Source organism: Sturnus vulgaris, chromosome 3, assembly GCF_052056855.1.
Source record: "Sturnus vulgaris isolate bStuVul1 chromosome 3, bStuVul1.hap1, whole genome shotgun sequence".
Taxonomy (NCBI): domain Eukaryota; kingdom Metazoa; phylum Chordata; class Aves; order Passeriformes; family Sturnidae; genus Sturnus; species Sturnus vulgaris.
Window position 1 is genome coordinate 23,943,947 of NC_142245.1, and position 19,400 is coordinate 23,963,346.

At 38.2% G+C, this 19,400-nt stretch overlaps 1 protein-coding gene across 2 annotated transcripts in view; it reads right to left on the minus strand.

Annotated features, from left to right (window-relative positions):
• HHAT (hedgehog acyltransferase) overlaps positions 1 to 19,400 on the minus strand; it is a 146,873-nt gene that overhangs the window by 52,329 nt on the left and 75,144 nt on the right. For both annotated transcript variants that reach the window (XM_088161208.1, XM_014887397.2), the window contains one exon: positions 5,494 to 5,638. In XM_088161208.1, the coding sequence (XP_088017334.1) occupies positions 5,494 to 5,638 (145 nt within the window). The remainder of the gene's footprint in view (positions 1 to 5,493; positions 5,639 to 19,400) is intronic.

The window sequence follows — 19,400 nt, forward strand, 5'->3', positions numbered from 1 at the left end:
ATTGCCTTCTCCCTAATTGTCAGCTTACTGTGTTTTTAAACTGCAGTAACCAAAAGAGCACATATTTTATCCTTAGCCTTCAGCACATCACGTAGCAGAAGAGGTTAACTTACACATTTTGCACTGCTGTCAATGCATCTTTGCACAAGGTCTATTTTTGGTGCAGGTGGCACGACACTGTTGATGCACAAAGTTCACAATCTGGTAGAGCAGTCAGACATCCTTCACTGCAGGACTTCTGCCCAGCCAGCCATTCTGTACCCTTGCAGTAAGTCATTCCTAACTGAGGGTGGAATTCAGTCTTTGCTGGATGTCTACTAAAGGTACCTTCTCACAGGTTGGGTGTCCAATCTAATCTAAACAAGGCTGTACAAAATGCCCCTGAATGCAGTGAAGAGTGACAATGCATCTCATCCCATGCTAAGACAGATGTATGTGGGCTGAACTGCCCTCCAGAGAGGCATTCCTCAAAATGTGGCAAGGTAAATTGGAGAGCTAAAGTACTGGTTTACAGTTAAGTTAAATAATGACTGTCCAATTTTCAGACAGCTGTTCAAAGTAAAATACACGTGAAATGCACCTTGTGCTTTCCTCATTGATCTAGACTCTGTTCTTTGTAAACCAGAAAAAGATCAGCAAGAATTGCAGACTTTTATCACCCGACACACTTAATGTCCCCTCCCAGCCTAATGCCTTCATCCATGCTTGATAAAATATTTCAGTCTCTTAACCAAAAGCACTGCACAGTGCAGGTTGCAGGAGTGAGCCCTTCAAAGGGAACCCTTCTTGTTGGAGCATCTCAGCTTGAAGTGAAGCATTAATTAATTACAAAGAACACAGGATTAAAAATGGTTTGTTACATAGAAGATATTTCTCCTTTCTTATCAGACATTTGTAACACTGTTATTCGTGAGAAAATTCTTACTAAAGAAAGATCAGAGTAAATTCTTGCTATAGGAACTTTATTCTTTGCAAATAACAGGGCCAAATTACGTTTTAGAAACAAGCACTAAGGCTGGTGTGAACAGAGAGAATTTTGAGAACAAAATTAAGAACAAATACACATAGGACACACAGACCTCTGCTCTCATAATTTTGACACCAGTGATTTTAATGATGCACAAAATTATTTTTAAAACCAGATAAATTGAATCTATTTTTCACAAGAGGAAAGAAAATAAATACTAAAAAATACATGATTAGATATTAACTCCCCTTGTTTATGGTATGGAAACTGTGGAAAGCACTGCCAAAGCACTTCAAAACATTTCAAGTATCAGTCAAATAAGGATCCCAGGAAACTTGTAAATCCTGTTCTTAAAATGCAATCCACAAAGCTTTGATAACAAAAGTATCCCACTTGTATGGTTCTCCTTGAACTGACTGTGCTGGCCCCTGAGGTTTAAGTGCTTTCATATCCATATCTTTTCTTCTCTGGTCTCAAAAAATTGTAGAGATTTTAGACAACACTCAATCATTGCAAAAGAATAGAGTAGATCCTCTTCAGTAACTAAAGAGCAAAACTAGAAGTGCATTTCATACATCTTAAGCTTCAGTAAAACTTCTGTTTAAGAGCTTGTTAGTTTAAATTTGCATCACTGTCACATACATGCTAGCTGGAAGCTGCCCTTCAAACATTGTTTTTTGATATTATACAATAGAACTGCTAATTTCTGACTATGAAGTGCTGTAGGCTGGATATTTAGAGCCTTACAATACTGATATTCTGAGGTTCATTGACTTGCCAGACCTGAAAATGCCACACACAATGCCTTATATTGCACCCAAACCTGCAGAACTGATTTCTGCTCTGAGATGCACTTTATTGCTGGAGTTTAGCATATATGTTCTTCACTTTTAGTGATCTATAAATGTCTATTACATTTACAAACTGTGAAGCACACATCTGTTCTCCTATTTTTTTCCCACCCATACATGTACAGATCTTTGTAGACATAATTCTGTGGGGTTTGAACAAAGCAAAGGAACCGACTACTCTTTGCAGCTGATAGCGCTGGGGAGGTCAGTTTTGTTTCCACATCTCTCTATTCCTGACCTCAGAGGGATTTTATGTCACACTAGTGCTACAGAGCCTTCTGCCACCTCAGCCAACCAATCTCAAGTCCTGCTGGCAGGTTCATGAGAATGTAGAGATGCCCTCCCAAATGCAAATGTCTACTCTCTGGTTTTAGAGTGGTGCAAAACCCTGCTTAGGTTTCCTAAACCAAGGCAAATTTCAAGGAGATCAAAAAGCTTTTAAATAGAGAATATTATTTCTAATATTTTAACCTGAAATTCACAGAATATCTTCTTTCTTCTTGACCCAAAGGTAACAATTATTGACTCAAACCAACTAGATACATATTTAGCAGATTTCAGTAACATACTGGACATTGTAACATTGCTCTGTCTACCAAGTGAAAGGACACAGATTTGGGTATTACGTACAAAAGAGCTCTGGGGGTCCTTTGCCAGATATCTAGACTATTCTCCACAAGACAATGACAGAATGTCAACATCTGTTCTAATCAAAGCTCTCCAGAATCATAATGCATAGAAGAAAATCTTCATTCTTGGGAACTTTTTATTGCTTGCATCACACCAGAAATGAAACACAAAGATAAAAGCCCAAACAAATGCCCTCCTGCCTTGCAGAACACCCACCCACCACCACCACCCTTAGTTCTAACAAGTCAAGCATATTCCCATTGAATTTTTTATAAAGGTGAAGACAAAATCAAGATCACCTCATCTGTCCTTGGGTTGACAAAAGAATCATCAAAGATTATGTATTTGTAATGCTCAGTTTGGTCCGTAAATATTGATGAATTTGATTCACCAGAACAAACAGAGCAGACTACAAACAAATTTATTTAACTTTACCTTTTAGCATTGGACACTCCAAATGTAGATTTTTGTTGTCTCTTTTACAGACCAGCACTTAAATTTAGTTGAAACTGAAGAGCAATTTTTGAATAGTCCTTCTAGATTTCACTAGCCTTCAATCATAGAATCACTGAATGATTTGGGTCGGAAGGGACCTTAAAGAACATCTAGTCCCAGCCCTCTGCCATGGGCAGGGGCATCTCCCACTAGACCAGGTTGCTCAGAGATTCATCCAGCCTGACTTTGAGCATTTCCAGAGATGGGGCATCCACAGCTTCTCTGGGCAACCTGTTCCAGGTCATCCCCACCCTTACAGGAAAGAATTTCTTCACAGTATCTAAACTAAACTCTTTCAGTTTGAAGTCATTCCCCCTTGTCCTGTCACTACAGACTCTTTTAAAAAAGTCCCTCTCCATCATTCTTATAGGCTCCCTTCAGGTACTGGAAGGCCACAATTAGGTCACCCCAAAGCCTTTTCTCCTCCAGGCTGAACAATCTCAATTCTCTCAGCATTTTCTCATAGGACAGATGCTCCATCCTTCTGTTCATTTTTGTGGACCTGCTTCAACAGGTCCATGTCCTTCCTGTGCTGAGGACCCCAGAGCTGGACACAGCACTGCAGGAGGGGTCTCACCAGAGGGGAGCAGAGACAGAATCCCCTTTATTGGCCAACTGCCCAGGCTCCTTTGGATGCAGCCCAGGACACGTTTGGCTTTCTGGGGTGCCAGTGCACATGGCTGGGTCATGTCCAGCTTTTCATCCACCAGCACCCCCAAGTCTCTCACTGCTGAGCTGCTCTCGATCTGTTCATCCCCTACCCTGGACTGATAACAGAGTTCACCCCATTTGTTCCACACTAAGAAAATCACAATGGATCAGGTGTGTAGATGCAAGAAGATTTTAGTGGATGTTTCAGTTTGTACATAGGTGTTGTCAGAACAACAATACAGTTAAACAATACCCTCACAGTCATCTCAGTGATCAAATAATAGAGGCACATAAAGCTCACAAAGCTAAGCACTGAGATTTCTACTAGTGGAGTATGAGCTACACTAAGCAAAAGCTTTCACGTTCTAAAAATAAAGTTAATTTGATTAAAACATCATGGAAACAAAGATGCAAATGACTAAACTAATTTCCTATTCCTGTCTTAGATGACTGGTACCTAATCTTTATGTAACTATGTATTCAAGTGCAGGAGGAATAGATCAAAGAACTACTCCTCCCCAAATTAAAAAAAAAAAAAACAACAAACCTAGAAAAACAATCAATAATTGATTCTGGTTTAATTAAATATTGATATACTTGATAAAACATTGTCCTTCATCAGTTGCAAACCCCAGTACAGCTGCTAGCCCTTCCAACAAGGACAGAATACTTTCTTGATACATATTCTCATTTAATATACAGATTGCATTACGGAAATCATTTGTATGGAGCTATAAGCCTGAGACAGACAACTTCACTAGTCCTTTTTTTTCTTTTAATAAGTAAGAAGAGATGCCTAAATGTACTTTCAACCTTTCCTCTCTGCTTATTTTCTACTATTAGCCAACTAATTGAAAGGAAACAATTTAAGAGAAAACAAAGCCTTTCAAAAAAACAGAAAACAAGTATTTTATGCTTTAAAGAGCAAAACCTAGTACTGCCTCTTTTCTGCCCATATTATCAGAAAGCTTCAGTATGTTTCATGCTAAAAATATTCCCTTCTTCAAGATCTTTGTATGTTTCTTTTCCTTTAGTTCAGAAGAAAAATTGCTCCACTCATGTACATAACTTACTCTTTAAGCATTTCACTATTTTGGGATGCTTAAGTAGGATCTTGGAACTCCAGAGCTGATTTCACTGAAAGGAACAAGAGGAGAAAATACTGCAATAGACAGTGGTGGTCTTTTTAAGAGAGCACTTCTAGGCACAGAAGCCTATTAGTACTTCCCTCATGAGGAAGAAATATTCCTCTACAAGATCTTCATTTGACTGGCAGCAGTAAGAACCTAAAAAGAAAACTGGTCCTACTTACACTGACCTCTGGCAAAAAAATTAAAGCTAGACTTGTCTCCTGAGTCAGCTCAGAGAACAACATCCCATACTGCTTATTCAGCAGCACCACAGGCTGACACTGTCACCCAAGTTCCTCTGTCCCCACACTTGTCCTCAATAGTCAGCTGGTCCCCAACCTGAAATCACATTCACTAAAAAAAAAAGCCTTTAATTGCTCAATTATGCTGTATTATGCAGCTCTCACCCACTAACTGTCCACAGAATCTATGGAGTTGGCTTTAGTAGGCCTATTCTTACGGATGTGTGTGAAATGCAGAGTGGGGGAAAAAATTCAACTTGGTAACTTGTCACACATTTATTACTTGATCTTCAGTGATTTCACTTGACAGAGAAGCCTGACAGCACTCCTAGACTTGAATGGGAGAAAGGAAATTTTGTAGTCATGCAGCCTGCAGAGTTATTTAAATTTTCTCAGATTTTTGATAGTTTTGACCAGAAAAAAAATTAACTCCCAGTTAGTGCACTGAGAGAAAAACCTGACTCAGCCCACCCAAGGTAACATTTGGAACATTCTGTTATCTAGAAAGCACATAAAAATAAACTTGCCTTCCATAAAGATCCTGTTCCAGTAGATTTTTCCAACTTGATTTCCTCCAAGAAATATTAGATTTGATAAAATCAGCATTGAAGTGCTAACAGATGCTAGGACAGCATGAAGTCGACGACGAAATCTTGGCGAGAAGAAACGTTCCTGAGGGGCAAACCAAAAGGTGCAGATGAAGTTAACAATCCCTGCAAATTTCCCAGCAGCATTAGAAAAAGACATTGCCATTACAACACACAATTTTCATACAGAAGTTCAAATCCTTCCAGAACAGATCCCAAAGATTTTAAAATATCTAACAGAACCTCTCACCAATGCCATCCAAATTTGAGTAAGGCTCCCTGATTGAAAGCAGTCTCGAATCACAGTGATGGCTGGAAGTGACCTCTGGAGGTTACTTAGAAAGATCAAAGCAGGATCAGCTAGAGAAGGCTGCTCAGGGCTGTATCTGTTTGGGTATGGAATACCTCCAGTGATGAAGACTGCTCAACCTTGCTGGGCAACTCCTCAAAGTAAAAGAGATTTTTTTGTGTGTTTAAATGTATTTTTTATATTTAAATTGGATTTCAGTCTGTGCCCCCTGCCTTTTGTCCTGTCACTGAATATCACTTAGAAAAGCTTGCAGTTGGGGATTTATACACATGGATAAGACTCCCCTGAGCCTTCTTTCCTCCAGGCTGAACAGTCTCAGTTCTCTCAGCTTCTCCTCTTATAGCAGAGGTTTCATTCCCTTTACCATCAGTCCCTTGGCTGGGCTCACTGCAGAATGTCCATGTTCCTGTTGTGGGGAGCCCAGAATGGGACACAGTTCTATACATTCACTGGAATCATTCTTATTTTACAAAATATGCTCCTTGATGAGTTTTTGATGACAGATGTGAACAGTAGCAATGTACTTCTAGGTTGGGTGATAATTCCAGTAGGATCCAATATAGAGTAAATCACTTCAGTACACAGCAAACAGCATCAAACAACTTCAGAAGTCATTAATCCTCTGGTTAATTAATAAGACATCACTGAAAGATTCTAGAATCAGATTAAATCTTGTTATAGCAATAACGTTTAACAAGTAAATACCTCCTTAAAAAAAGGTTCACATATAGATACAATCTCAAATTTTCTTTTCAGTGCAAATGTTACTGCTCATGTTCAAGAAGTGTAATTATCCAGATTTTGTTACTGTTGATAACTGGTCCTAGTGATACAAATAAAGTAGGTCTCTCTCCACCATATACTAGTTTAATCAGATTTTTCTGAATCTGATTTTGCATTATCACCTGAGGTGTGAGTGCAGCATGGAAACTGCAAGAAGTTGGTAAAAGAAGGATGAAGAAGTTTTAGCTTCGTCTATTATTCAGTTGCTAAAGGAAAATTTAAAGGACATTACAGCACTTCACCAAGAAATATTGTCTTATCACTGCACAAGGAAAAATATCCTGTACATTGCGGCTCCAGGCTGAAAGCCTCTGTACATGGTGCTTGAATTTACAAAGATTGAATGCTTTGTATGAAGTGATGAGCATTTTCCAGGGCATGGAAGAAAATAAGGGAAATATCGGGGCTGCTCAGCCTTCATGTCATAAACAGTGACGTTGCAAAAACAAAGTCTTGTGACTTCAGCATCCAAAAAAAAAAAAAGAAAAAAAAAAAAAGAGCAGTAATTAATCTTTAATAGCTACAGGCAGACCAGAACTCATGCTCAGATACCTGAAACAACATAAACACATGCTCAAAACACACCTAAAAAATACATTTCTAGACAATTAGATTGCTCCTCTGTAAGCATCAAAACAAATGGTTCAACTACTAGATTATAAAAAGACAAATCTTCCAATAAATGACAGTTACAGGCAGAGAAACACAATTTCAACTTATTACTGCAAAGTAATCTCTGGAAAATTGAACATTAGCCTTGGTCAGAACTATATCTAGTATATGAGTCAGTCTGAGTCAGCACAAAAATGAGGACAGATAAGGTTTAAGGAGAAGTGCTCTATATCAGTCAGTACGTACAACAGAGCAATAGTCAGTCTTCCATATAATGCTATGAAAAATAGTCATGTATGAAAAGAGAGACTGAGATTTTTCTCTGAAAATTCTGGATGAAAATTAGGGCATGATAGGAGAGAGGTAGAGAATATAACAATTATATAAATATTCACAGACATAGACAGCTGAGTTAGTGAAAGAACTTTTTCCCTTTGTAGTACTTCACATCTCCAAAGCTATCCAAGGACTTCCAATACATTCTCCTGTTCACACACAAATAGAGGACAGCTTAAGTTTGTCTCTTCCTGAAAGGCATGATTTGAATGTATGGTCACACACATGAAAAATCTATGCCTTTTCAGAATGTGTAAGTGTGGGCACACAGAGAAAACATTTGAAATCTCGCTATGAAATCCATGTTAACAGCAAAGTTTAAATAAGGACAAGTTATGATCATGACGGCTTGAATTAACCTGCAGCTCAAAGAGGGCACTTTCTGTCATCAGATCTACCTTTCACTCTCCCTTTGTCTATCAAACTTATTTGTCAACTCTAAAAAATAAAAAACATTTTTAATTAAGAAAGGGAAAAAAATCCTCTGCTAAAGCAGTATAAAGAGTTGGAGATGGATAACCCATCAGACAGCTGGTGTTTAACTGCATTTTCCATCAAGGTACTGATCATTCTTGGTAAGTTTCTAAAGTTTGCCTGTTTTACAACCCAAAGCAGTACAACTAAAACAACATAAATAGCTAAAAAAGCTCTGCTTTTTTTTTTTTTTTTTTAAATGAATACAGTTACTAAAAAAATAGATTAAACTGTCACATACAGTACATCACCTTCTACAGAAGTGCTGCACGGTAAACAAGGCAAGTTAAATGTAGTATAGACCATAAAAGCCCTTAGCCATTTATAAGGTATAAAGGAGCAGTTTATGACAGACACAGTTTAGACAATCACTGAATCTTCACTGGGTTTTGCTGTAGCTAATTTCCATTAGCTCTGCTAGGCATTGATCCAAAAAGAAGTACACATTTTCCTGACAGTCTTTGATGTCAATGCAAATTTTACTCAGCTGCTATAAAAGTAAAAAACAAAACTTTCTTTAAACATCTCAAGCCATCTAGAATAAGCTAACTAGGAAAGTACCCAGGCAGGTAGTGTGCTCAAATTAATATATTGGAAGCATTATTTAGCAATGAAAAAGAAACGCGGTTGGTCTAGATAACCCACAACAACAATTTTATTTATATACCTACAAGCTTGTAGATTTTGTGAATGTACAGCAAGTTGTTTACACCAGAGCAAAATTTAAAAAACCTTCAACACCCACAACTCTTCATTATGCCATTTAATGCTTTTACCAATATGCTCCATTAGAGCAATATAAACAACTGCTATGGATTTGTGATGTTTCTCTGGAATTTACTGCTGTCTCTTTCTCTCTCCTCTTTCTTGTTGGAAATACAGTCAGAAGATAGAGTGGCAGTCTTGTGTTAAAATTACAATGAAGCCATGGCTGCCTGGCTGAAACCCTGATTTGCATCCCTCCTCGATGCTCCATCTTATCATCTCACATCAATACTTTACCATACTTTACTTTTAGCATCCCCACCTCCCCCACACACGGTGAAATAAATGGACTGTAGCACCTCAACTGCACAAAAAACTAGACATAGAGTCATGATACTCAGCCCAAATGCATACAGCATGACATAGAACGTGACTTGCAAAACATTGGTTCAGGCAACCTTTCCTGAAGCTGAATGGAGTTCAGGTTATTATTCCAAACCCATTCCTGCCGTACATGAAGATCAGCCTCAGACATTTTTGCCAGATGTTGGAAAAAACTTCCCTCTGAACATTGTTTGGTCTAGCAAAATTGACTGCAATCAGAGCTCTCTCAACTTTGCAGCCTTTGCAGCCATCTTAGGAAACTAAATGGTACAATGATGTAGTGGGGCACCTTGACAAGCAAATCTTACATGTTTGAGAGTGGAGGAGGAAAACCAGTGTGAAAAGAAATTGCACGGTCCAAACATTTCCATTCCTAAATCTATTTCCACTTACATATGCATGTCATATTTAGCTTCTAAGAGGAAACCAAGCCAAAAATGGGAAGCTTGTTTAATGGTTGTCCCTTGAGAAAGCTGATGAAGGACAACACAGACCAGGACAGATCATTTAGGTGAGAATTGAGAGTTAAGGTAAAGGACATGGTGTAATTTTAAGTTAGAGAGAAAATATTTATTTAATTTTCTATGCAAGTTAATTACACCACTATGAGCACAAAATACACAAACATGGCAGGAGAAGTGGCTCCAGGCAGTAGAGCAGAATTTAAAGGAACTTCTCTCTAGGGTCAGTTAGAGCTACCAACAGTAAATTCACATTTTTGCAGGACTGTTCACAGTGATATCACTGAATGGCATGGAAAGATTAAACTGAGGGTCCAGGCAAATACATTTAGTTGTCAGAGTTAGCCAACAACAGAGAAAATGCTGTGGGGAAGACTAAGTAATCCAGCCTTCCAGATGGAAGCTGGTAGTGACAGGACAAGAGAGAGTGGCTTCAAACAGAAAGAGTGTAGCTTTAGATTAGGTATTAGAAAAGCATTCTTTACTGTGAGGGTGAAGAGGCACTGGTTGCCCAGAGGAGGTGTGGATGCCCCAACCCTGGAAGTGTTCAAAGCCAGGATTGATGGAGCTCTGGGCAACCTGATCTAGTAGAAAGTGTCTGTGCCCGCAGCAGGAAATTGGAACTGGATGATCTTTAAGGTCCCTTCCAACTCAAACTATTCAACAATTCTATGAAGCTGAGGAGACACCCAAGACTGAATTCTGTAGAGCAGTCAAAACTAGCTGTAGTCCTGTACACAATATCAGCCAGTACACAATACTAGTCAAAACTGCAGTCCTATACACAACATCACACTTAAGTTTTTTACAAAAATGGATCCCTCAGTATTTTAACAGGGAAGCAATCCTACATTTTCCTACATCAGCCGCTCTTAAACTTTTTCTAGCAAAAAATGGTGACAATCATGGTGATCTGGCATATCCCAAAGGCTGGTTATTGAGAGAGCCACCAAATCCAACTGCAGTGGCTTTTTCTGGGAGCAGGTCCCAAGCATCATGCTGGGTTAGGGAGAGCTCAGGAACAGGGGTACAAGTTTTCTACCATGCTGCAAACCCATCTCGATGACACAGTGACAAGTGACAGGAAGTCTCCCCTGACAGACATTAGCTGGTAACTTCTTGGCAAACACTCATAAGATGGAAAATATCTACATGTGCTGCGTTTGTAAAACATCTCATTTATACAGCTGTTCTGGGACAGATTAAAGAAAACTTCTCCATAAAGTCAGTGACGTTATCGAGCTTGCCTATACTAAAAATACTTTAACAAGTCTCATGTAAAGGAATTAAATTTCCTGCAATTTAAGCAAGAGTCGATCTTCATGGAGTAAAACAGAGATTCACAACATTTGTATCTTTATGAGTTACCCATCCAGAGAATTGAGGATCCAAGCACATGGCAAAACAAGAGCGTATGGTAAAACTGGAGAAGCAGCTGAATTATTTCTTATGTGAACATATGCACTGTGGAAGAAGACTGTCAGATACTATGACCAGAGTGACATGAAACATACCTGATATTACAAACTGCAACACTAGAGATTACATTATTCTATGTTCCTCTGCCTTTGATTTTTAAGGATCAAGATAATCTAGAATAACTTTTAGAAGAGAATTCTTTTTTTAAAGCATAAAACACTTTATAACTATTTGTGCTACAGACTTCATTCTCTCCCACTCAAACCTAGCAGCCAAAAAAGATAAAGAAGCTCCTCTATTTGTTGTGTTGAAGAAATAGAGCAAATTAACTACCATGAAAAAAACACCTAGTCCTGCATTATCTTTCATTGCCTCTCCTTGTGTATGAGAGGAGACTAAGTGTGCTTCCTACCTTTCCATCCTTTCAATTTCCTCAAGGTTTTTATTAGACAAACAATGCTTAAAATCTGATGCATTCTTGACTCATCTTTACGTCACAAAAACTAAGTTAAACGTTCTTTGCAATAGTCTGCTATTTAGGGTTTACAAGGACTTTTGGGGGGATGGGACGGATGGATAAAGTGTTTGTGAGTAAAGCTGCCCAGTACAGGAGGGGTACAGGTGGTGTTCTTATACATATCAGCAAAGAGCTTAGAAAAAGCCTCAAAGTTCATTTTACTAGTGCAATTTTCTGAGCTTCGGTTTTCACCCTCCATTTCAGCCCAGCTAAAGGATAAGCCCCTCTCACAACTTCCATATTTTTCTACAGAAGGGATACCACCCAGTCAATCTTAAAAGTGCCAGCCCTCCTCAAGTACTTTCATTTAGAAAATATGTTCAGGTGAATGACAAGCCAACTCCTCAATGCCCCTGAGTCCCAGGAATCACCACCACATCACCGCAAGAGCGAACACCCCAATACATATCCTAAATCTGGGTCATCCGCAATGCAGCCATTTGCCAAAAATAATGGGACAGCAAAAAAAAAACCCAGGAGCATGGGTGAAAAGCTGAAAGAGAGCGAGGAGCAGATGGGACAGTGGGAAGGGAGGCGACACATCCTGACTAACAGTTACCAGCTATTTTATCTATCTGCAGTTTGGCACACTGAAAATGGAGGGCAGGGTGTGACTGAGCAGCTGGGGGAGCAGATGGGACGGAGGAAAGGCTGAAAATTGTGACAAAGCTCTGCCAAACAGAATGTCAATTTATTTAATTTTTAAAGTGAGCAGTAGAAATAAAGATGAGTTGGGTCCAAGCAATGGAGCATCTTATGTTTGGTAATACACATTGTCAGTGGGCAATGGGTCATAGTGACAAAAGTGTGTTTGGGAGACTGCAGAAACAAAGGGAGGGACTACATGTGCTCATTAATGATAGTAGAAGTTATGCTTGAAGATCAACAGGAGCCAGGGAAAGGCAGCTTGTAAGAGGCTGACATCTCAATATGGTACACATTCCTGCACTCTGAAGCTGAGGGACAGATGTTCAACAGAGTAAGAATAGAGACTGTAGCACAGAACAGAAGAGCAACAAAAATAAAGAATTATGGGTGAACATATGTACAAAATATTAATTTATTAAATAATCTAAAGGAAATTATGGAATCCCTAGGGCTGCAACATACCAAGATAAGAACAGGCCTGTAAGAGGAAAGTGAACAAGATGTGCTACCAGATCTTATCCATCAATAACTTCCACACTAAACACTAGAACAAATTTACTTCCTTATCAACATACACTGTACCCTTCAGAAATCATGGCAAACATTCCTATTTGTTGTGTTCTTCACCTAACTCTAACCCAGAAACATCCTCTTCACTTCAGTTTGCTTCATTTTTCTGGCATTTCATTCTGCTTGCAGTTTTTCCCTCCCATCTACCCAACCTGAACTGTGGCTTGAGGTCATATTTCTTTTCAAGGTATACACTTTCCTTCCAAAGCAAAGTTAAAAATTAGCTCCTGGAAGGTTCACACATGAAAGCAGGAACTGACAGCATTTTTCCAAGAGACAGGATGATGCAAACAACCTGTAATTCCCTACATAACTCCTATAAAAAGAGGACCACACAATTAAAATCATGCAGCTGTCAGTTAAGATCTATTTTCACAAATAGAACTTGATTCTGAATTTAGGAATAAATGCTATATATAGTATTTGAGAAGATACTCATCTTCTCTATTGATGTCTTACTAAACATTCACTCAACAAAACGCTGTCTTGCACTAGCACCATTTCATTTTTAGATTTTCCAAAAGATCTACATTTATAGCATCTCTCAGCAAACAGCCAACTCCCCCTTCTGTTTGAAGAAAGCCTCCTACCAGCTCTTCTGTATCCACTACACTTACAGATGCATGTGTGAAAGTTTGACATACACAAAAGTAAATTTCTGTACTTCTACGTTTAACTCTTCATTCTCAAAGAACCTGCCCATTTATTCTTTTCTAAGTGGCAGCTTGTGAAAAGTGCAAAATTAACAGCACTGAAATGCATCATTCTCTTTTCTGTTTTATGTTTAAAGCAGGGAATTTAGACAAGTAATGGCAGTGTACATGCTCCTGTAAATGTGTCTCAGCTCTCAGTGGTTGAGAGATTTGTGCATTTTTCTCTGCATCCAGATCCTTGACATCCTTGTTTTCGTTCTTTAGGTTCTCATTCTGTCCATGCTGATTCTCTCAGTTCCCTCATCCACATTTTAACATTTTTATCTTTTACATTGCAACCTAGTTGGAAAGGGCTCTAACTTCACTAATTATTAGTGCTGAATTTTCATCTTGCCCTTTATGACTGTTACCAAATAAATTATACACAGCAATAATCCCTATGGAGACATTTGATAAACACTCTCAGCAAATGAAGACAATGCTTTCCCTGCAGCAACGTTCTGTAGCTCAAGGCAGAGCAGGAAGACCAGAGTGCAACCACTCCTCAGGACTTTAACTCATATTTCTGTAATTGCTGACATCTATTGCCTGGACTAATTTTTGAGGCAAACCACAGAGGGGGGCTGTATTCATGCAACAGTAACAAAGAAGCACATAAGCTGCATCATTCTGCATCGTTTTCACACTGTAGCATGATTTACTTGCTTTTCAAATAGCATTACTGACTGAGCACCAGAAAACTGCCCAATGTCTCCAAAATGGAAGAGGAAGTAAATAATGCTGGTAGGTGGGAGAAATGGGTTTTTTAATGACCAAGCAGCTACGCCAGGGGCTTCCCAGCTGACATTGTTGTCTGGAGCAGAGCAGTAATCATATCAGAAAAATCACAACAGTTTCTCCACTTCTGGCATTAAAAATAATATTTCTTGCAAAGATTAGACCAAAAAAACCCAAAAACCCTCAAAAGGTAGAAAATAATAGACTATTACCCCTGAAATATTTCTTCAGTCATTTTTGTCATTCACCACACAAAAGTCTCATATTGCATATGCTTGTCTCTCTACTACATTTTCATTTTATGTTACTGAGTTTGAGATGAGAAATTCCCTCAGCAAAGAAAACCAGTGCCACAATGCAAGTGTGTGACCATGTGAGCACTTTTCAGCAGGGCACTCAAAACGTTTAGGGATTTATTTCCATTAAGAGAAATGAAACCTTACCACAGGAGAGTAGAGAAGAGAGAAGAAAATAAAATCAAGCAAAAGCAGAAACGTGGCAAGAATCACTTGACTCAGAACTACTGTCAGCAAAGCTAGAAGTCCCTGGACTGACTGGGATGCATCTGGCAACACCTATTTACCTCTGATGGCCATTCAGCATCTCAGTACAAAACAGCACCTTGACTCAGCTTGCTGCTTCTAAATACCAAAGATCAGTAATCCTAAATCTGCCCTGACTAATGTTCACATGTAGAAGAACAAGTTTCCACCAATTTTGAGTCAGAGTATGTCTACTTTGGATAGTAAAGATTTCTGGTTAGAGCAGTGACATGGCTGAACTCAAGGTCAGGGTGGGGATTAGGAAGCAGGTGGCAAACCCCTCCCCCTAGTCTGGGTTTTGACACTATGGTTGGTACCTAGCCTCAAAAACAAACTCTGCATCAGAGAATAAGAGTCTGATTAAGGGAATCTGTTCATTCTTAGAAAGTGAAGCAACAAACTCAACACAATTCTACAGCAAGTACATAAAGATGTTACGAAGAGAGTACCATTGGCAACCGAATCATCATGCTGCAATAAAATTACATAAGAATTATACAAAACTATTGAAAAAAAGAAAAGGCCAGACTGGCTTGACAATAGTAAACAAGTGATATAAATACTTTTTCCACCAAATGAAGTAAGAGGAAGATCAAAGCCCAGTGTGTGCTCAAGAACAGCTGTTAGGGTCTTTATTTATTGCAGAGATCTTATTAAAGCTTTAATCTTGCAAGGTGGTCAACAGACATACGTCCCTGGAATGACTTCGTGATGTTTAGTCAGATCTTGTCTCTACTACGGAAGGAAACTTTACTTGTCTCATGGTAGTTTAACATGAGTTATACTTGCAAAAAGAAATTCTGACACTTAAAGGAAATACTCATTTTTCAATGTATATAGGACATATACATTGAATATACATTGTATATGTATATACAATTGCAAAATACAGGCATTTCCATCTTGGTTAGGCTGAATGTGTGCCCTAGCATAGCCTGAGTAATTAATGCAGAAAAACTCAATTAGCTTCTTTGTCCCACTGCTCTTAAATACAGAGGTTCAGTCTGCTACCCCATGCACATTTACAAGCAGCAGGTTCCAAGTAGTCGAGCTCCTCCTCTTCCATTTCCTTCCCTTGGCTTTTGTCTCTTACACCGTATTGCTTTGGGTGCTTTTCAGATTCCTCTCCATGAATCAAAGCATCTAGCAATAAAATAACCCAAGGAGGTAGAGCTTTCTGCTGAGATAAAGAGCTAGATCAGCTGAGCACAGCTTCCAGCAGGAAGGTGTGAGGAGGAGGAAGTGGTGAGACTGCAAGGAAGGGAGGAAAGAGGAATTAAACCTTTCCCCCTTCAACAGCAATGAGCTTTCAGTTCAGTTTAATTCCCTGTGGAACCAGAGCCCAGAGGTCTGGCTAACCACTTAGAACTTTTCTATGCTTCACAGCAGCTGTCTGCAGGATCACTGCACAATGCATAACTTATTATGAATAACTGTAAAAATATTAATGCATCTAGCAGAACAAATAGGGCAAACAAAATTAAGCAGAGGGAAAAAAAGACAGACAAAAAATGCCTCACCCCACCCAAACTATGACAATCATCTAAAATTCTGCTCCATGGAAAGTGAGAATCCCAGTTGTCATTGACCCCATCTTTGGTGCACAAAATAATGGTGATCTTTTAACTACACAGACAAATGTAAGGAGTTTTTTCCTCTGGGGAAAAGAATAATCTAACACACTAACAAAGTCTAACCTAAACCACTAAGAAAAACATGGACATCATATAAATTACTTCCCCTTTTGCAAAGCACATGGAAACGACAGCATATTGAAATGGACTTAATTAGTGCACCTCATTGCAGCCATAAATGAAAATGTTAGAAATCAAAGTATTCTATACTTTAAAAAAACAAAACACTTACAAGGATAGTAAAAATTTAAAATAGGCCATACATAAATTTAGTCGATTTCCCAAAATGAATTGCTTGTGGTGCATTTAGTTTTTTACCAAATAAATCTAAAAATAAGATCTTTAATCAGAAATTCATCATAGTATGATTTTGAGAGGAGAGATCTTTATGTCTGAATAAAAAATTCTTACTAGACTGAATGACATGTTTTCACTTAACTAAAGAACTAAAAAGATAAATGTTGCTATTTCAATTCAGATTAAAACATTAATTTTATCAATCTGCCAGCTTCACTCCCTTTGCTACATCTTCCTTTTGGATGATTTCCAAATATTTCTTTTTCAAAAATCCATTAACTTAAAGGTGTTGCCAGCTACTCTAAGGTTTAACTCATTTTAAATCTATTTTTATACCAAGATCTAATTTTTTTATAGATCTGTCTTTCTAAAGATCGTTTTCCTTAAGGAAAGAGAAGGAAAAACTTTAAATCACTGGGAGAATGTTAGCCATTAGCAGTTTCTTTCATAAATTAGACACGTTATTTATTAAAAGTCAATACAAATTCTGTCATTGATTTCAAATGATACTACTCGAGTCTGTTCATCTGTAAGAAATTAATACAGAAACAGTGAAGCAAAGCACTACTTTGCTCCATACAGATCTAAATAGGACCTGAAAAAATAAGAAAAAAAAAGATCTGACAAAAACACAATGAATCTTCTCCCACTTTATATACAGTTCCCAGATCTGTCCTATCTTAGGAAGCCTAGCATTTATTGTTTTATACATAACATCTTGCTGAAAAGACAATATTAATTAATTCAGCTCTAATTTACTGAGAACTAACAAGTAATCAATAGAGGGGAAAAAAGACATGGAGATAACTTCTCCCCACACAACTTACTGAAACACAAAGCTGAAAAGGATGTAAGAGCATCAGCTCTTCAAGAGCTGAATGCAGGAAACCAGCCACTGGTTTGAAACCAGTCCAAATTAAAAGTTCCAGAACCAATTTTTTGGGTTAGGGAATTTACTGTTTTCAGTACATATTTGTTTATATGCTGGTATTACTTCTCACAAATAACAACTGTGCTGCTTTGTTCATTCTAGCTCAATATGCCTGAGATAATATTTAAAACCTGTCAGACTGCTACAAAAGTGTTATTTCCCCATTTTGTGCCGGTTTCAAGAATTGGGACTGAAATTTCCATAAAATCTGCATAAATATAGATGATATATACATACATATATTTAGTCAGCACAAGAATTCAGGGAAAGATGAGACCTGACTATGCTCTATTTTGGTTTTTAATCTTCCCTTTGCGAGAGAATTGAGACAATATAGAGTGAGGGGGAAAAAAAAGGAGGCAGTTTTGATACCATTCTTGTTACTTTTAGTGATCAACTCAATCTTAGAAACAATCTCAATCTTAGAGTAGAATTAAAATTCAACTTAGACTTCTATATTTTTTTTCCAATTAAATAGCTCCTGCTCAACTGAATTATGTATCTCAACTTTAAGAATAATATATGAGGAGTTTTGGTGAACAAGAATGGGTTTAAAAAAGCATAAACCTGTGCTCTGTATTTGTTCAAAAACTCATCTGCTATTCTGAAGACAAAAATAGACTTTCCTTTTCAAAAATAGCCCTCAAGAGCCAACACAGCAACTGAGTGAAGCACAAGCATGCAAAGGATTTCAGCTTGTCAACAGATGAAATGTAGGTGAAAAACCCATCCCTCAGAAGAGGGTCTTCAACACCACAGTGATTATACTTGCAGCATACCCCTCACTGAGACAGGATTATAAGAATGATTCCAAAAAACAGATTAAAAGGGGGAAGAGGAAATTTATACAGGGCACTGGAAAATTTTCAGTTTCTTTTAAATGTGGTACATCTCAGAGAATGTCATATCACTCCACCCCTTGATAAGGAAAATGCAAAGTCCAACTACTCATCTGCTCCCCAGTATCAGCATTCAAGAAGAAAATGGGAGTTAGTTAGAAGAGTGAGGAGAGAGCAATAACGAGTGGTTTGTAGCTCATGTTCTTGTGGAGAAACCTTCAAGGCACAAGGAAAATCATGACTCAGCCATAGCTGCAGTGAGATCTGCCTCATGCACTAATGTAGGTGCCAAAATTATGCATTTAAAAATTCTGGCTTCAGAATTATTTTAGGAAAAGATATGAAAGGGTCTTCTAAAGAAAGTCTACAACTGTATTTCCAAATATAAATGAGAAAAAAAGGAAACATGGAAGACACCGGATAAGCCTTTAAAAACACTGGATGGAAACAAGGTGGAGGAAAGGGGTAAAATGCACTTGGCTAGGGATTTAATTTATACAAAAAATAACCCTACTGCCAGCATCAGTTAACTATAATTAGAAATACATGTTAGAAATTAATCCAACGTCTATAACTCCACCTTCATAATATCAGCATTATAATTTCTATGATATTTAAGAACTTAATTCCCTAGGAGTTTTATTAAAATTTCTAATACAGTGACATCAGATACAAAAAGCAAGCCCCTACACTTTTCTTTCCTCCTATAGCTGGATGCCTAAAAAACTATGTTATCCTCCAGTCCAGAGACAAACATATGCAGCTGGTCAGATGGTGAAGCTCAGTTTCACCCTAGAGGGAGGATTAATGGATCTGATCAATTCATTCTCTGGGAAGGTAAAAAATCTGCTTCCAGACAATTTCAGTGATGGACAATTGGGTGATATAAGGTGTCGCTGGAGACTAAATTACTGAGCTGTATCAGCTGCCACACACAGGATACCACAACAGTGAA